The 12,955-nt window shown below is 40.3% G+C and overlaps 1 protein-coding gene across 1 annotated transcript; it reads left to right on the top strand.

The window, feature by feature from the left end:
- The first annotated feature begins 3,923 nt into the window (after positions 1 to 3,923).
- LOC119877218 (olfactory receptor 4C46-like) lies at positions 3,924 to 4,853 on the top strand. Its single transcript, XM_038562474.1, has one exon. It carries the CDS (start codon positions 3,924 to 3,926, stop codon positions 4,851 to 4,853), a length of 930 nt encoding a protein of 309 aa, XP_038418402.1.
- Positions 4,854 to 12,955: the final 8,102 nt, after the last annotated feature.

Below are 12,955 nucleotides of genomic sequence, written 5' to 3'. Positions count from 1 at the left end.
CACGCAAACAATTTTATAAAGTATAAATATATAAACATTTTACAGACAATTTATATATATTATATATATAAATTTTATATAAACATATACTTTATATTTATTTTTAATATATAAGATATATATATATATATGATTAAAAGGCCTATACCTAGAATATATAAAGAACGTTCAGACTTTAGTAATTAGAAACCCAGAATGACTATCTTTATATTGTACAAAGGACGCAAAAAAGAAATTTCCAGAAAAAGATCTACAAATGCTTGATCATAGCGTAGTTCTATTTTTACCTTTTTGAGAACCCTAATACCATTTCCTTGAGTGGCTGCACTACTTTGCATTCCCACTCAGTGCAAGAGGGTTCCCCTTTCTCCTCATCCCCATCCCCATCTCTTGGCACTCGTATTGTTAATTTTAGCCATTCTGGCAAGTGTGAGGTGAGATCTCATTATAGCTTTGATTTGTATTTCCCTGATAATAAGTGATGTTGAGGTTCTTTTCATGTGTCTATTAGCAATATGAATGTCTTCTTTGGAAAAATGCCTATTGAAGTCTTCAGCCCCTTTGTTAATTGAATTAATTGTATTTGGGGTATTGAGTTTTATAAGTTCTATTTATAGATGGTACTTGGATGGTACTCAACTATCCAGAAATTGCACAAATGCTCAACATCATTAGTCATCAGGGAAAGCAAATTAAAACCACAATAATATATCAGCACATACCTCCTTGAATGATGACGTGGAAAATAACAATACCAAGTGACAAAAAATATGGAACAATTCTTGTGATTAAAATGAGAACTTTCTGCTTGTATTTTGATATCTCACCATAATTTTAATGTTGCCTAGTATTCCTTATGAACCCATGAGTTCATAGAGATTACTATGAGTCCCAGAGATTACTAATTAGGAGCCTATTAGAGCTTCCGTTTAATTTCATAGCCCTCTGATGAAAATGAAAAACAACGTTTGGAGACAAGGACTTTAATAACTGCCATTCCACTGATTTTAAGCCCTCACTGCACTAGCTCTAATGCAATCAATAACAGGTTTCTAGAAATGTTTTAATATTGTTAGGGAGGCAGGTTCTCTGTGACCCGAGTCAACAGGTTAAAACATTACAGGTCTCCACACTCAAATTATGCCATTTTCCTACTCCCATGATATTTAGCTTTCTTGGAAACTAAAGTTCACAAAGAGAAAGGGGATTCTTGCATGGTTGGGTTCCAAGCAGAGGGAATGCAATTCCCTATTCGAAATTGGGTGATTTTCAAACATGTCTCTTCAGCATACCTGTTTCTAAGACCAAGCCTTTCCACCAAAGGAGATAATTAATTCCAGAGAGAGAAAACAGCAGTTCTAAGCCAAGGTCCTTGAACTTTTTTGGAAACCTCTTTAAATATCCATGCAGTGCCAAAGGAAAATATTGTGGGGGGTTTACGTTCCTAGAGCAAGATTCATTATGAGAAGAATGACCCATTTGAAAGTGTTTCCTCCACATTTCTTGCCTCTTGTCTATGGGACCAGAGCCATCTGGAGATCATGTCTCCATAGTGTTTCAAAAGAATTCATTCCAAATTCAAATCCCAGATTCTCAATAAGGAATTTTGAGGCTTTAGGCTAGAAGGAAAGATTGAGACTAGGAGAAACACCTTTTCAAGGACCTTTGATTTGTTATCAAATTACCTCAATAGTCTGTGTCTGAGGTGTGTTCTATCTTTCATACTGAAAGTTTACTATTAAAGAAGAGGCCAGCTTGAAGATGGAATTATTTCTGAAAAATCCTAAACATCACTGTGATCATCTATAAGGTAAGGTTTTCAGCAGCATTGAAGCATCTTAAACATTGGTATTTTCTATAAAGAGTAATCATTATGTTTCAACAGCTTACAAACAGTAATATTATAACCATATTCCCATTAGTCAGAAGATAGTTAGTAAATGTCATTAACTTAAACAGACAAATGAAAATGTTGAGGCTTATAGAGATTTTATGAGATTTTATAAAAATTGGAACCCAATTTTTGGTCACAAGACACCTATTTTGACATAAGATGCCTCCTTTAACATTCAAGACTAATCATGAGCATGAAGATTAAATGTAAGTATGCCCCCCACACAGTGATATATAAATATGTTTATAGATGACATAAATCATTAGTCATTTAGTCCAAGCATGACCAGAGACTGTCCTTCCTAAGGTTAATTACTATGCATAACGTGAGTCTCTGTGGTATGCTGAAAAGTAAAATTAGAGATAATTCTTCCAGAGATTATTGCGTGATTAAATGTTTTCTGATTACAGTCAATTACCAATTCTTCCTATCTTCTGTGTGAATACAGTCACAAAAATACGTGAAAGCTCTTCGTGTGCTCACAGTAATGCGGTGGGGATATTCATATACATTTACTCAATCAATTCTCACAGCACCTGGGATGTGGATATGATCATTCTCACTTTAGAGATGAGGAAACAAGAACATAAGGTCCCAGGAAATGTACCCTGGATAAAAGAAGTTGCAAGTGGAAAAGGCAAGATTCCAATCGGGTCTCTCTGATTTCAAACCAATACAGTACACTTAACGACCATGGTAGTCATTTTCAACATTGTACAGAAAACTCTGGAGACCCATGTTTTTAAGAGGATTGGGTAGGGAGGAAATGGGCTGCATGAGAGGCCAAGGTAAAAGTGCTCTTCAATGAAAGCAGTACCTCATTTTCATTAATATTTGGAGACTGCAGTGTGTGGTACGTGTGTGTGTGTGTGTGTGTGTGTGTGTGTGTGTGTGTGTCTTGATGAAATTACTTCATATATATTTGCCTCTGAAGTACCATTAAAGTCCTTTGATTATGGTCATGTCAAAAGAGATTACTAGTTTACACTGTTTATTATCACAGAACAATGTAGAGCAAGGATTAATAATTTGAAGGAAAAAGGTCACAAGTAAAATTTGATTTAGTCTTGGCTCTCCTCATTTTTATCTGCTTGATCTAGGGCAGGATTCTTAACTTCTCTATGTTTGTATCTCCTGCTGTGTAAAGGAAGTATGATAGTGGTAATTATTTCACAGGAATGTAGTGAGGATTAAACAACCACATTTCTGAAAAAAACGAACACAGCAAGTGTCTACATTTGTGTTGATATAATTATTATAAAATATATATAATTACATTTTAGTTGATATTATCTTTATTATTATTCTGAACATCTGCAATCATTTCGTCTCTTGCAAAAAAGTATGAAACAATGCTAACCACACAGGTTACTACCATGCCATGCACATAGTAATCAATCATTTAAAATATATTTATCAGTTATTATAATATTTTGGGATTTTGAAAACTTGTATTATCTACTCTTTTATAATAGCTCCTGGAGCCTTGTATTACATTCTCATAAGAAACACACTGTTCCACATTTTTGTTAACTATTATAAATGTTCTGTGACTGGGCTTTCTGTCTCTGGCTGACATCCCCTAACTGAAGCTAATTCAACTTCATCCAAGACACACAAAGGACTTTCACAGAGTTATATCCAAGAGTCACCATTCTTCCAACCCCTGGTCATTCTTCCACTTCTATTCAGTTACCTTCCATGGTTCCCCATTTCCTAAGGGTAAAGAAAGAATTCCTAGCTTTCCATTCATAGCTTGAACATCCATTCTTTACCACTCTTTTGAAACTTAGCTGCCAGTATGATTCCTTCAAGATAGGCTCTTTATCATCTCAGATGATGAAGTATGCCTAGGTGATCTTCAAGAACTCAGAACTTACTTGCTATCTCACAAAACCTCATGAGAATCCACTTCTCATTAGAATACAGGCTGCTACATTTACTAGATGTGGAAGCTTACTAAATGCAAGGTTACATTAACATAAGGGATTTCTTTTTCAGGTCATGTAGTTAAGCATAATACGAAAAAATGGAGATTAGGAACAACGTGACAGAATTTGTGCTACTGGGGCTCACAGAGAATCCAAAGATGCAGAAAATCATATTTGTTGTGTTTCTGGTCATCTACATCGTCTCTGTGGTAGGAAATGTGCTCACCGTGGTCACTATCACTGCCAGCCCATTATCGGGGTCCCCCATGTACTTTTTCCTGGCCTATCTCTCCCTCATTGATGCCTGCTATTCTTCTGTCAATACCCCCACCCTCATCATAGAGTCACTCCGTGAAAAGAAGACCATCCCATTCAATGCATGCATAATCCAAATCTTTGGGGAACATTTCTTTGGAGGTGCTGATGTCATCCTGCTTACTGTGATGGCCTATGACCGCTATGTGGCCATCTGCAAGCCACTGCACTACATGACCATCATGAATCGGCGGCTATGTGGCCTGCTCATGGCAGTGGTGTGGGTGGGAGGCTTTCTTCATGCAGCCATACAGATCCTCTTTATCATCCCACTACCCTTCTGTGGCCCTAACGTCATAGATCACTTTATATGTGATCTGAATCCTTTGCTCAATCTTGCCTGCACTGATACCCACACTCTTGGGTTCTTTGTTGCTGCCAACAGTGGTTTCATCTGTGTCTTAAACTTCCTCCTCCTCATGGTTTCCTATGTGGTCATTCTGCGCTCCCTAAAGAACCACAGCTTGGAGGCGAGGCGCAAAGCCCTCTCCACCTGTGTCTCTCACATCACAGTGGTCGTCCTATTCTTTGTGCCCTGCATATTTGTGTACATGAGACCCGCAGCTACTTTATCCATTGATAAAGCAGTTGCAGTGTTCTATACTACAATAACTCCCATGTTAAATCCTTTAATCTATACCTTGAGAAATGACCAGATGAAAAATGCCATTAGGAAACTGTGTAGTAGGAATGCTAGTGTGGGTGACAAATAAATGTATCTGGAGCTCAACAGTGATTCAACTGAGGCAAAAGTCAAACAGACATGTTGGATGATCTCAGCAAGGAATACCTATGACATAAAAAATGACAACAACAACAACAACAATGACTGCTATTTTGTTTTCAAGAGCAAAAATGGGTGCAAGAAATGGAAAAATAACCCTAGCTCAGGATCTCTCTTTGCATATTTGAATAATGCTAGCAAATTGGGGCTTGTTTCATGAGCTTCATTCATATGCATGGATTCATAAGCTTTCATCCTAATTTTAAAAATTAAAAATAGGGACACCTGGGTGGCTCAGCAGTTGAGCATCTGCCTTGCATCATGGCATGATCCCGGGATCTGGAATCAGGCTCCCCACAGGGAGCCTGTTTCTTCCTCCGCCCGTGTCTTTAGGCCTGTCTCTGTGTGTCTCTTATGAATAAATAAATAAAATCATTTTTTAAAAAATTAAAAATATATTGATATTGAGCAGTAGTCTTTATAACAATCCAAAGAAGTAGGCATTGCTATTATCCCCATTTTATAGGTGAGGAAACAGAAAGGGGGAATTATCAAAATAATTATACTGAAGATTCACTAATCAGAGACTACCTGATTTCTCAGACCATGCTCTTAAATGTTGTGATACAGTGCCAGACAATGATGACAGAAAGATGATTCTAATTCTTACCACTTATTGAGCTAGGTTTTATGCTGGACCACATATATAAGATATAGATACAAATATCTATATATACATATATAGATATACAATATATATCTTATACATATGCATGTTAAATCATTATGTACATGTACTATATATCATAATAATATAGATGATTATATATTGTATTTCTATTAATTCATTACTTATAACTAAATTCCAAGGATATTTCAGTAATAACTCAGGTCAATTTTAGTTATCATTGTTGTGGATAATAAGCTCATTGCAATATTCTGGTTTGTATTTACTTTAGGAAATAAAAGTGAAAGCCCATTAACACTGATGGAGTAGGTGAAGAATATGATACTTTATTTGAAAATTTACTTGTAAAAAGTAAAATAAAATAAAATAAAGAAAATTTACTTGGGGGCTTCAGAATCCTATCATTGTCATGTCACCCATCTTATGCTGATAAGCTGTTAGAAAATGCGATGACTCAAATCAAAGATCATTTCAATGCCAGATGAGAATTCCTACTTTTTAATATATATTTATACTCCATAGAGATCTTGCCTGCTACCTAGAATATTTTATACAATTAGAAAAATGACTAGTGCATGATAAATAATAACTAAAAAATAAAACTATAAAGAAAGATCAATAAAGTAAATAAAACGTAGAACAAAAAATATATTGAGCTGTAGGGAATAATCTTCCTATTTTGTCTGATTTGGATTCAAGAATTCTAGCTGGGTCTGTTAAACAGACCACAATTTGTTTTAACTCCTGCTTAAACCATGTAATGAGAAAGAAATTGAACCTGACATTCTCATCTCGATTCAAGTAACTGAAACTGAACCTACTCTCAGCAAGATTACATCATATGAACATGAGTTGTCCATGTTATTCTTCTCTGTTAATTAGTTTACATTGTGGTAACATATCATCATGAAAGAATATTTTTTAAAATATGTGGCTCAACCCACACACAAAACAATTTCAGGATAAATATATTCCATTGATCCCATCTATCCATCACCCATTAATCAATAGCAACATCTTGAGTCTGAAGAATAATATATCAGAAACACTGATGATTGTGGGGCTTCAGTGCTAAATAGGGGAACCTGGGTCTTGCCTTCACAGAGCTTCACATCCACTGAAAGAAACCCAGAGGAAAACAGAAAATGACAACACCCTGTTATAAAGGGTAAGGTAGTGGCAGCACAAAGTGCTAGGAAAGGATGAATTAGGGACATACAAGAAAGGTTCAGGAAATGTTCCAAGAGGAAAGGACATATGAAATGGAATTTCAAACTGGAAATCAAGTCAGCAGAGTGAATATGTACACTTCAGTTGGAGTAGGAGCATTCCTAAGAGAGAGAATACATTACAAAGGTCAGGGGTGAAAATCAGTATGCAGGAATTCTGGTGAATGCAGTGTGACCATAGGTGTTAATATATCTATAAATTCAACATCATTTATTAAACTCTCACCATGTGCCAGGCAGTATGCTACAAAATGAACCAACCTATATGGGTAAATAGCAGGACATGAACCTGGTGAGACCAGAACAGGAAAGATGCAGAAGGGTCTCACGATCACGTTAAAGCCTACTTCACAATAGCATGGGGCAAACATTGGAAGGCCTTTTGAACCAGTGAGTGATGCAGCTGGATTCGAGCTTGAGATGATAGCTGTATGGGTTATCAGTGTGGGAAGTGGATTGAAGGGAACAAGAGTGGCAGCAGGATGTTATTGTCATGATGTGGGTGTGAAAGGATGGAGCCTGAACTCTGGTGGTGCCAGTGACGATGTTGAAGGTGGTAGGCACTGCTGAGTCTGGATCCACTTCCTTCACTCCTCCAGTGTCTCCTAGCTCTGTGTCTGGGCTACAAACAGCTCAGAGCTCAAAGCCCCACCTTCTCTGTACATTTGCACCAGAACAAAATTATAGGCTATACCCACCACTGTGGGACACGGTAGCAGCCAATAGACATCAGGCTGGTTCCTTTGCCTCGGGGTGGAGCCAGTCCTGTATCACGGTGTATACCCTAGATTCCTGTGGCATCAGGCTGAAGTCAATCCCCAGTTGGGGCCACACACTTCTTCCTATATCGTAGTAGCTTCCCTCAACCCTTCTCCTTATAAATCACTTTCATGAGAATCCCCATCTCAGAGTATGCATTTGGGAACCCAACTTAACACAGAGACATAGGAAACTTTAAGAAATATCTAAGTATATAAACAGAAGAACTTGACATGGGATGAAGATTTGATAAAGAAGTCATGAATGAAAACCAGACTCTTCTTTAAATTACTGGGAGGAGGGAAGCCCTGGTGGCGCAGCGGTTTAGTGCTGCCTGCAGTCCAGGGTGTGATCCTGGAGACCTGGGATGGAGTCCCACATCGGGCTCCTTGCATGGAGCCTGCTTCTGCCTCTGCCTGTGTCTCTGCCTCTCCCTCTGTATGTCTCTCATGAATAAATAAAATCTTAAATAAATAAATAAATAAATAAATAAATAAATAAATAAATAACTGGGAGGAGGTTAGAACAGAGAAAATGAGTCTTTTTTTGACAGCTCAAGTGGTTTCTACCTCTTTGTACTAAAGGGTTAATGTTGAATTGCCTAAGAAAATGTAATGTTCCCCCTCAAAGGCAGGTGACCTGAGAGAAGGGGCTGATTTTCCTCAGTACTCACTCCCACCATCCTCTTTGCTCCTACACCTATAACAAGACACAAAACACAACAACCTTTAATAGTGAGGTACAAAGTGTAACTCATGAACACAGTACACCCCAAAATAAATGTTTTCTAATGTATGAAGAAAAAAATTGGATAATCATGAAATAAAGTTCAATCAAGCCAAATTTCTTGATATTGGTTCACTAAGCAGAGATTCTTCATGTAACATTATAGCTGGGGGACTGAGGTAAAGCTAATGGTATATCTGCTTGGTTGGTGGCTAAAGCATGAATCTAAAGGGGGCCCAGTGTAAGCAAAGTAGAAATGCCAGATTTGCCTTGATGTAATGTAGAGGGACACATTGAAAGATATGGGGATATCGGAATGTTAGAATGGATTGTCATAAAAAAATGGATTGTCGTTTCAGGGAGGGTCAAGAAGACATACCTTTCTTTTGAAAAATGTATTTATTTATTCATGAGAGACACAGAAAGAGAGGCAGAGACATAGGCAGAGGAAGAAGCAGGCTCCCTGCAGGGATCCAAATGCAAGACCCAAGATGGGGACCCCAGTTCATACCCTGAGCTGAAGGCAGACCCTAAACCACTGAGCCACCCAGATGTCTCTAGGTGTCATACCTTTCGTCATGACCAGAGAACTAAATTTTCAGGCTAGTGCCAGCATCTTTGAAAAACTCTCTGATCACTGTTGTCTGTAGGCCAGACCTTTAGTGTTGCTAAACTGGAAAATCCCAATGCAATGGGAGTGTTTTGATGCCAGATAACAGTTACCAAGTGGTAGCACTGGAGCTTCTTAAAGGCAAGGTGGGCATGCTTTCCATAGAGGACAGAAGAATCAAAATAACAATCAGGATAATTAATACAAGCAGATTTACAGTGCTGGCTCTGTCATGTTGGTGCTCCTAGAAGTGAAATAGGGAAGAAAACTATATAAGCCTTGATCTGTGTTAGCAAAAATGTACAGGCTTAGTAAACTTAATCATAAAAGAGAGATTCGTGGGATCCCTGGGTGGCTCAGCGGTTTAGCGCCTGCCTTCAGCCCAGAGTGTGATCCTGGAGTCCCAGGATGGAGTCCCACATTGGGCTCCCTGCATGGAGCCTGCTTTTCCCTCTGCCTGTGTCTCTGCCTTTCTCTCTCTTTCTGTGTCTCTCATGAATAAATAAATAAAATCTTAAAAAAAATAAAAAGAGAGAGATTCGTGATCTTGCAATTAATTCCCAGATGGAACCAGTCTATAAACTCAAAATTCCTAGAATAAAGGGAAGATCGAATCCCCTTGAGGAAGCACCCTGGGACATTGCTAAAAATGTATATATTAATCTTTTTCACCGCATTCCCCAAATGAGGCCTATGGCCTTTTTGTCTGTCAATTTGTGCATTGAGGAATAGAAAAATATCTAGACCTTCAAGGACTGCTGGACACTGGTTGTGACCTGAAACTGATTCCAGGAAACCCAGAACAACAGTGTTCCCCTAGATAGAGCAGGAGTTTCCAGAGGACAGGTGGTCATTGGAGTTTTAGCTCAGGCAAAGTTTGCAATGGGTCCAGTAGGTCACTGGACTCATTCTTTGGTACTTCTCCACCTTCAGAATGCATAATCTGAAGAGATATCTTTGCAACTGGCAAACTTGCAATTTGACATGCAGACTGAGGGCTATTATAGTGAAAGCCAAATGGAAACCTCTAGATTTGCCTCTACCTAGGAAAATAGTAAAGAAAAAGCAATACCACATCCCTGGAGGAATCATGGTGATTAGAGCCACCATCAAGGACTTGAAAGATATAGAGGTAGTGATTCCCATAACATACACATTTAACTCACTTATTTGGCCTTCACAGGAGATAGATGGATCTTGGAGAATGACAGTTGATACTCATAACTTAACTAGGTGGAGACTCCAAGAATTGCAACTGCTGTACCAGATGTGGTTTTGTTGCTTCGGTAAATTAACATATTCTTTGGTACCTGGTATGTAGCACATGATTTGACACATGTCTTTAAGATCCACTAGAGGCAATTTGATTGCAGCTTACAAGGCCAGCAATATGCCTTCACTGCCCTCCTTCAGAGTTGTGTCACCTCTCTGGTACTATGCCATAATTCAGTTCATAGAGATCTCCATTGTATTTTATTCTTCTAGATAACCATACTGGTCCATTATATTGATGACAAAACACTGATTGGATCTAGAGGTCAAGATGTAAATACTCTAAGATTTATTAGTAGGACATTTCTGTATCAGAGGATGGAAAGTAAATACAATTGAAACTCAAGTAACTGAAACTCAGTAAAATGTCCACGATCCAAGGGGGATAAAGCATATAAGGATAGTTCTTTTGAAGTAAATATAAAATAGGATAAAAACAGAGGGGGAGACAAACCGTAAGAGAATCTTAACTATACAGAAAAAACTGAAGGTTGCTGGTGTTGAGGTGGGGTACGCTATGGGCATTAGGGAGGCCATTTGATGTAAGGATCAGTGGGTGTTTTATGCAACTGATGAATCACTAATTTTTACCCCAAAATTAATAATACACTATATGCGGAGGGAGAGGCAAGATGGCGGAAGAGTAGGGTCCCCAAGTCACCTGTCCCCACCAAATTACCTAGATAACCTTCAAATCATCCTAAAATCTATGAATTCGGCCTGAGATTTGAAGAGAGAACAGCTGGAATGCTACAGTGAGAAGAGTTCACGCTTCTATCAAGGTAAGAAGACGGGGTCAAAAGAAATAAAGAAACAAAAGGCCTCCAAGGGGGAGGGGCCCCGCGAGGAGCCGGGCTGAGGCCGGGGCGAGTGTCCCCAGGACAGGAGAGCCCCGTCCCGGAGACGCAGGAGCTGCACCAGCCTTCCCGGGCGGAAAGGGGCTCACGGGGAGTTGGAGCAGGACCCAGGAGGGCGGGGATGCCCTCGGGCTCCCGGGGACACTAACAGACACCTGCGCCCCGGGAGACTGCGCCGAGCTCCCTAAGGGCTGCAGCGCGCACGGCGGGACCCGGAGCAGCTCGGAGGGGCTCGGGCGGCGGCTCCGCGGAGGGGGGGTGGGGCGGGAGCAGCTCGGAGGGGCTCGGGCAGTGGAAGAGGCTCCGCGGAGGGGGCTGCGGGGCGGGAGCAGCTGGGGGGGCTCGGGCAGAGGAAGAGGCTCCATGCGTAGGGGGCTGCGGGGCGGGAGCAGCAGGGAGGGGCTCGGGCGGCGGCTCCTCCGGGGGGCTGCAGGGCCGGAGCGCGAATCCAACAGCCCAGGCCCCGGAGCACAGGGCTCCGGGACAAAGCCCAGGATCCGGCCTCCCCCGGGACAGGCAGAGGCCAGGAGGGCCCAGGACAGCAAGGACGCTCCTGCCCCGAGCTGAGCAGATCAGCGGCCCCGCCCCGGAGCCTCCAGGCCCTGCAGACGGAGAGCTCCGGAGTTACTGCGGGAGCTGACTCCAGGGCTGCAGAGCTGGCCCCGCCCCTGGGGCTGTTGCTCCTGGGGCCTCACGGGGTAAACAACCCCCACTGAGCCCTGCACCAGGCAGGGGGCAGAGCAGCTCCCCCAAGTGCTAACACCTGAAAATCAGCACAACAGGCCCCTCCCCCAGAAGGCCAGCTAGACTGACAAGTTCCAGGGGAAGTCAAGGTTTAAAGTGTACAGAATAAGAAGATATTCCCCGTCTTACTTTTTTTTTCTTTTGATTTCTGTTTGCTTTCCCTACCCTTTTTTCCCTTTCTTTCTTTTTCTTTCTCTTCTCTTCTTTTTCTTTTTCTCTTCCTTTTTTTTTCTTTTACTCTTTTCCTTCCTTCTTTCTCTCTTCTCTTTTTCTCCTTTTCCCAATACAACTTGCTTTTGGCCACTCTACACTGAGCAAAATGACAAGAAGGAAACCCTCACTTTAAAAGAAAGAATCAGAAACAGTCCTCTCTCCCACAGAGTTACAAAATCTGGATTACAATTCAATGTCAGAAAGCCAATTCAGAAGCACTATTATAAAGCTACTGGTGGCTCTAGACAAATACCCACCATTTGCTTCAACGTGGATGGAACTGGAGGGTATTATGCTGAGTGAAGTAAGTCAGTCGGAGAAGGACAAACATTATATGTTCTCATTCATTTGGGGAATATAAATAATAGTGAAAGGGAAAATAAGGGAAGGGAGAAGAAATGTGTGGGAAATATCAGAAAGGGAGACAGAACGTAAAGACTGCTAACTCTGGGAAACGAACTAGGGGTGGTAGAAGGGGAGGAGGGCGGGGGGTGGGAGTGAATGGGTGACGGGCACTGGGTGTTATTCTGTATGTTAGTAAATTGAACACCAATAAAAAAAAAAAATAAAAAAAAAAAATAAAAAAAAATAAAAAAAAAAAAAAAAAAAAAAAAAAAAAAAGAAAAAAGCATAAAGGACTCAAGAGACTTCATGACTGCAGAATTTAGATCTAATCAGGCAGAAATTAAAAATCAATTGAATGAGATGCAATCCAAACTAGAAGTCTTAACGACGAGGGTTAACCAGGTGGAAGAACGAGTGAGTGACACAGAAGACAAGTTGATGGCAAAGAGGGAAACTGAGGAAAAAAGATACAAACAACTAAAATACCATGAGAATGGATTAGGGAAATAAATGACAGCCTGAGGAAGAAAAACCTACATTTAATTGGAGTTCCTGAGGGCGCCAAAAGGACCAGAGGGCCAGAATATGTATTTGAACAAATCATAGCTGAAAACTTTCCTAATCTGGGAAGGGAAACAGGCATTCAGA

This window comes from Canis lupus, chromosome 18, assembly GCF_011100685.1.
Source record: "Canis lupus familiaris isolate Mischka breed German Shepherd chromosome 18, alternate assembly UU_Cfam_GSD_1.0, whole genome shotgun sequence".
NCBI lineage: Eukaryota > Metazoa > Chordata > Mammalia > Carnivora > Canidae > Canis > Canis lupus.
This window is presented reverse-complemented; position numbering and strand designations above follow the sequence as displayed.

Bases quoted from the DNA above. Each gene is read 5' to 3' on its own strand.
- LOC119877218 (XM_038562474.1), top strand. From the start codon at position 3,924: ATGGAGATTAGGAACAACGTGACAGAATTTGTGCTACTGGGGCTCACA.